The sequence below is a fragment of the Gavialis gangeticus genome, unplaced genomic scaffold, assembly GCF_001723915.1.
Source record: "Gavialis gangeticus isolate Ggan-Ray unplaced genomic scaffold, GavGan_comp1, whole genome shotgun sequence".
NCBI lineage: Eukaryota > Metazoa > Chordata > Crocodylia > Gavialidae > Gavialis > Gavialis gangeticus.
In genome coordinates, this window is record NW_017729033.1 from 12,148,552 (window position 1) to 12,155,631 (window position 7,080).

At 43.0% G+C, this 7,080-nt stretch overlaps 1 protein-coding gene across 1 annotated transcript; it reads right to left on the bottom strand.

The window, feature by feature from the left end:
- Positions 1-6,211: 6,211 nt before the first annotated feature.
- LOC109303601 (CENPB DNA-binding domain-containing protein 1-like) lies at positions 6,212-6,763 on the bottom strand. The gene has a single exon (XM_019525805.1). The coding sequence runs from the start codon at positions 6,761-6,763 to the stop codon at positions 6,212-6,214; it is 552 nt and encodes a 183-aa protein (XP_019381350.1).
- Between the last annotated feature and the right edge of the window lie 317 nt (positions 6,764-7,080).

Consider the following 7,080-nt stretch of genomic DNA (forward strand, 5'->3'; position numbering starts at 1 on the left):
CTTTACTAGCTGCAGCATCACACTGAAGGCTCATGTTCAAGGTTTAGACTATACCTGAGTTTGTTCTGAATGAGCCAGTTTGGTTCTGGAAGCAGGTTAGTCACATTACTACCAAGCTGATACAACTAGGTTACTACTGGGGGCCTTGGAGAACTCATATCTATACAGACCACTGCAGTGTTCAGTGTGGATACACCCATATCATTCTGAGACAACACAGGTCTAGATTAGACTCAGGTCAATCTTCACATGGTCTGAGAGACCCAAAGCAGTTCCAGAGCTCTGTCCCAACAAGATCTAGAGGCATGGTTGTAAGAAAACTCTATTAAAATGCTTAACCTGAAAACACAGCAAGTAAATATGGAATGGGAGATAATAGGTGCTCCATTTGTAGACCTATCAGCAGCATAGGACACAGTCAACCACCGAAACTTGGAAGATCAGAAACAATAGGGCTACTCTAATGACACGAATATATGTAAGTGCAGTGAAGTGCAGACTATGGAGCATCTGCTCATGTGCCAACCCATTGGTGAGACCTGTACAAAGGAGGACCTCACTGTAGCAACAGAAAGAACCATGACTTGTGCACGATTCTGGAAAAAAAAATTCTAGTTTATGACAAGCACATGAGAAGATGTGATTCATAGCGGAATTTGCACTACAATTACAGATAATCAAATGTTCTTCAATCTTAAACGCTGTGGTTACAAATGTTAAAGTAGTTAGAACCTGAACGACTGTTACAAATGCCAAAACTGATTATACATGTGAAAAAATGACAAACTATAAAGTGGTGTAAAGAGTGAGAAAGAAATACAATACCTGAAAAAGAAAGTTATCTCAAAACTTACTAATTTCCCAAATCTTAAAACTAGTAACAGGTGTCCAATCTGATAGGGCAACATCTTAACCATATTTTTTTAGACACTATTATGTCCCAAAAGATACAAGTTGATATAATACCTACAGGCCAGACCTTCCACTCAGACCAGCATTTAAAGTGGGAGAACCATCATTTCAGAGTAAGCTGCCTCTTTTCTTAGCTCATTGACCATATAAAGCTGCTTTAATACTAATAGAGCAAGCAGATCTCCTAATTTTACATTTTGTGGCTAAACTAGTTTCAGCCAGCTCAGAACTGAACCTAAGCTGTACTGTACTCACCTTTACCCACATCCTACTATTCTCTTGCCTATTCCTTACCTGTTCTCAGTTACTTAAATTTTATTTCCCCTAGCCTGCCTGCTTGTCATTGCTTAGCCTATTTTATCCTTATCTGCTCCACTAAGCATTTGGAGTCTCACTAGTCTACACTCACCTTAGTGAGGAAGTATTTGCACAATAATCCCACTTACTTCCATAAACTAGCAAAACCTGGATCAGGTGTATTAATAATTCCTTATTTAGATTCCAGTAGCACTTGAGGATTTCAACTGAGATCAAACGTGTGCATGCACACACCTATAAGAGATAGAGTTTTGCTCTTTTTGAAATCTAAGGGCATCTTTGTTGCATAAATTGCTAATTTTGTTCCCTGGAGGCTAGTCCAATTCACCTCAAGAAGAGAGTCACACTTTCAGGCTGGGTCCAACTCTATTTTATTGCTTGCAAGCAGGCCGACAGAGGAGCTTGTTGCTCAGATCAGTGTTGACCCTAAACAAAGAGTGGGCGCGGCTTTTATTGAGCTAGCATTTTTTTCAGTTGATGTGTTACATTTTGATTGGTCATGACAAAACAAAACCTGAGCAACCTATAAGACATGCGTAGTGGGCTATCCTGTACCATGTGGGTGGAAAATTACAGAATGCAGGGGTTGACACTAAAACAAGGAACAAAGAAACATAGAGAAAAGTATCTATTTTTGCTACATCTTCACATGTGCTCAGGGTGGGGGTGGGGAACCACTCTAATTAAAACACCAACAGCATCTCATATATTCAGCATCCCATACTTCAAAATGGTGGTGGGGTACTTTAACTACAGCTCGTTCAACTACAGCCCCCACCACCATTTTGAAACACAGGGACACTGAATTCATGTGATCTCAAGTCTGCCGGAGTGTTCTAATTAGGACACTCCTGAAGACTCAATTAATCGATCAGGCAGACTTGATTAATCAAGTCTGCTCCAACACTAGGGGGGACCAGAAGGGTTTGGGGGAGATGCTGTTTTCCCTGGCGCCCGCTGGCATAACAAGGAGTAATGGGCACAAGTTGATGGAGAGGAGGTATAGATTGGCCATCCGCAAAAACTACTTCACAGTTAGGGCGGCTAGGAGCTGGAACCAACTTCCAAGGGAAGTGGTGCTGGCCCCTACCCTGGGGGTCTTTAAGAAGAGGCTGGATGCCTACCTGGCTGGACTCATTTGAGTCCCGTTTCTTGTTTTTGGGGTTTTTTGTTGTTCTCCCACTCTGGCGGGGGGTCGGGCTAGAAGATCTACTAGGTCCCTTCCGACCCTTAATCTATGAAACTATGAAACTATGAAACATGCTAGTCAGAAGGCATCAGAGCAGGTGTCCGGCCCTAAAGCACTAAGATTGATACAGGTTTGGATGGAAAACAGAGGCGTGTTCCTGCATTGCTGTTCAGATGTTGGAAGCAGAGGGCAAACGCAGAGGGATCTCCTGTTTCCCAGGTCACTGGACTGCTCTGCCTCCACTTTTGCTTCTTGGGTTGGACTGATCACCTTCATGGTTGTAGCTGAGCTTGATTCCAAGCCCAGAGAAGGTGGTGAGAGTTTCATCATTGATTTCATCCAGGTTAGACTCAAACCCTTATTTTTATTTTTTACATCCTGGCTGTTCATATCCCCAAACACAGCAGCAGAGATTCTAAAATATGCCTGGGGAGAAGTATTTGATATAATCTGGGTTTTAAAATTATTATTTGGCACCCGCTGCAGTACTGGTAGGTGCTTCATACCTTACCAACGTTCATACTCATGGAAGTAAACAACACAGGGAAGGAGAAGTGGAGCTTCCGGCAGACAAAATAATCTCAGCCCCTCTCTAAAAGGAGACGAAGAAAGTGATTTTTTGTCCCTAATTTCCTGGAAATCTTACTTTCTTGTCCTCCCCCTTCCCCAAATAACAGATGTTGTCCTTGGGATGCAAAATGGCAGCCCATAAAGCTGCCAGGAGCAGGAAGACTGATGTTCTTTGCCTGAGAAACAGTTTTTGTTTTTGTTTTTTCTGGAGGCTGTTATTAAAGCTTTTAAATCCCCCTGCTTCTTAAGCCAGGTCAGTGCCATAGGATTATTTGTATTACAGTAGCACCTAGAGCAGGGGTAGGCAACCCCCAGCATGGGTGCCAGAGTGTGGCATGCAAAGGCATTTTGCTTGGCACGTGTGCCTCTGGGTGGATGGCAGGGAAGGGGCTGTGCTTCCATAACAAGAACTGGGCCACTCATGGCTCCCCCACTGTCTGCCCCTGGCATACCAACCTCTTAAAAGTTGAGGCTGTAGGTGTTTTTGACACTGCCCAAAAATGTTGCTGACCCCTGACCTAGAGGCTGCCAGAAGTGCATCGGACTGAGTGCACTTTGGTGGATCAGCACTGTTGGCTCCTGAAGTTGGAAGTGAAGACAAGGCCTGTGGGTTTGATCTGATTTCCATGGAAGCCTCTGGGTACCTAAATCTAAAAATAAATCTGTGTTTCTTTATCCTGCAGATCAGATATTTTTTCATATATGATTACATTAGCTACATGGGTTCAAAGTCCTTTCACAGATCATCACAAACAGTAGAACTTGAGATAAAAACCACAAACTGATTGATACACATAGGTGAAGAGCACCTGTATATTTTAATTGATGGGATTTATAAATGTGTTCAGCTCTTATCAAAATCAAATCCTACTGGGTAGATCTTTAGCCTTCAGCTGAACCAAGATTGTTTACACCAACTGGGAGTTTGTCACACTGATTATAATTCAGTGCCACAACTGTAGAAAAGGACTATTTCATACTAATTATTTCCATTGAGCACCAGAGGTTAAAAAAATAAAAGTCCTGTCAACTTCCCCATAGGCTTATAAGAACGGTTAGTCTATGAAAGTGCATATCTACCTGCTAAGTAGATATTTACCTTACTACAGAAAGGATGTGGACAAATTGGATAGAGTCCATCAGAGGGCAACAAAAATGGTTGCGGGGCTGGGACACATGACTTAAGAGACTGAGAGATCTGGACTTATTTAGTCTAGAGAAGAGAAGACAGAAGGGATTTAATAGCAGCCTTTGACTACCTGAAGGGCGGTTCCAAAGAGGATGGAGCTGAACTGTTCTCAAGGGTGACAGATGAACAAGGAGCAATGGTCTCAAGTTGCAGCAAGGAAAGTTTAGGTCAGATATTAGGAAAAAACTCTCACTAAGAGGGTAGTAAAACACTGGAACAGGTTACCCAGATAGAGTTTGGAATCTCTACCTGTGGAGGTTTTAAAAACCTGGCTAAACAAAGCCCTGGCTGGAATGATACAGTTAGGGATGGTCCTGTGTTGAGCAGGGGGTTGCACTAGATGACCTCCTGAGGTCCCGTTCAACCCTTGTTTTCCTTGATTCTACATACAGACAGGCAAAAAGCCTAAGGCAAAATTTGGCTACACAATCTAAATTGCATATATTGAACCAATAACAAACTGAACACATGTTCAATTTTCACTTGAAAAGGCAGGTGAAGGGCTGCACTGGCCCAGGCCAGAAGGCAGGTAGCGCACCTCCTGGCCTACAGTAGAACCCCGACTTACGCATATATTGCGTTCCTGAGAAACTTTGCTTATCACCAATCCACGGAACTCAAGGTGAATTTTCTCATAGGAAATAATAGAAAAGTGAGGGGTTGTGTTCCTTGGATCTCACATTTATGATACCACAGGCACCAAATACAACCTTTTCCAACCAATACTTTATTTATTATGTTACAAAAACATATTGTAAACATATTTATTCATTTACATTATAAGTAAAAGAATAAAAGAATACAAAATGGATATGCAACAATCTTAAATGTACCCATCAATGGGGAACCGAGTCTTCATTCAGATTGAACACATCAAAATACTGCAGTGATATCTCTCCCCCAGAAGTGGAGGGCTGAGAGTCGATTGATTGAGTCGAGATAGTGCTGTCTTGCTTCCTGAAGAACTTGTCCAAGGAAGACTGCACTGAGCAGAGTCACTTCTCCCTGTAAAGCTCCACATAGTAGGCATTGGCTTCCTTCATCAGCCTGGCAACCTTAGTACTTCTTTCACAACTGGGGTCATTTTCATCAAAGAAGGCTAGGTAACCTTCCAGAAGTTTGAACGCATCAGCCATGCCTTTCATCATGAGAACCCGGGGGGGAGGGCCTTTCATTTTCTTCCATGGGCTCTTCGTCTTCATGGCACTCCCTATCCAACTCAAGATCCTCATTTGAGAGTTCCTCCCTATGGGAATCGAGCAGCTCAGCCATGTTTTCCTCGTTGTCCTGCTCAAAGCCCACACTCTTAGCCATCTTGATGATCTCATGCTTTCATCACTAATAAATTCATCAGCAGCAAAGCCTCAGAAATCAATCACAACAGTAGGCCAGATGTTCTTCCAGACACCATTAAGGCACTGCTGAGTAACATCATTTCAGGCATCTTCGATGATGTCTATGGCCATCTTGATGTTAAATGCCTTCCAAAATTGTTTTGGTTCTGTCTCATTGATAAGCTTCTTGAAGGTCCTCTGTCAGTAATAGCTCTTGAAAGCTCGAATAATGCCCTGACCCATGGGCTGGATGAGCGACGTTGTGTTTGGTGGCAAAAACAGCACCTTAATGTTCTCGCTGAGGTTGCCAAGCCTTGGGGGGTGTCCTGGAGCATTATCAAGAAGCAGTGGAATTTTGAAAGGCAGATTTTGCCTGTCACAATAAGCCCTCAATTCCAAATGCAGCAGACTGGAAAAATAATCGTCAAACAAAGATCCAGCAACCCATCCTTTCCCCTTGGCTCTCCAATAAGCAGGCAGGTGCCCCTTTGCATAATCTTTAAGCGCCTGAGGGTTTTCAGCATGGTAAACGATCAACAGTTTGAGCCTGAAGTCACCAGCTGCATTCACTCTAAGCAGCAGTGTACAGCGATCCTTCACGGCCTTGAACCCTGGGGCAGTTCTCCCCTCGACGTGGATAAATGTACAACTTGTTTCTACAAGAGTCTGGTTTCATCCAAGTTGAAAACTTGCCTCAGATCATAGCTTTTTTTCTTCCTCAATGGCAGCCTGTAGGATTGAAGGAAATTTATTTGCAGCACTTTTATCAGCAGCTGCTGCTTCGCCCGCCAGTTTGAGATTATGAAATCCATGGTGTGCTTTAAATCTATCAAACCATCTGGCACTTGCATTAAATGGCTTGGCTTCAGGATCATCACACTTCAACACTTCATAAATGCCGCGTGCCTTTGCTTGAATCACCTGGGTCAAAAGCGGCATGTGTTCTTGATTCTGGTGCTCAGTCCATGTTGTCAACTTGTGTTCCATTTTCTCCATGATGGCCAGCCTTGTCAATGAAACACAGGCCATAGATAAACGTGTAGCACTGTTACTGGACTCCCTAATTTTCTCCACATTGTCCATAATTGTACAGAGAGTTGACTCACTGAGCCCTGTAGCATACCTAATTTCCTTTGTCTTCTCACTTCTTTCGTATCTCTTCACAACTTCAAGTTTTTCTTCCAAAGTTATAGCTTTTCTTTTCCTTGTAGAGGTGGGAGTACTTGTAGAATCAGTATTCAAAGCATTCATCTTGAACACAATGGTGACACTGAGGCTGAATCCTGAATCCAGAACCCTGCTTGGGAACCCAAGCTGCGCGTAACTCCATTTGACTCAGTCTGTGCATCTCACGTATATATGTGAATGATGCGCATCTTGGGGTGTATTTTTCTACTTAGGTGCTAATATTAATTTGCATAAATGCGAGACTCAGGTAAGTCGAATACACATAAAATGGGGTTCTACTGTACTCGCCATAACCAAAGCCCAGCCCAGTCAAACTGGGCTTATCATATTGTAGCAGAATTTAGAGATCCCTTGTGAGATCAGCTGCCCAATCATTATGT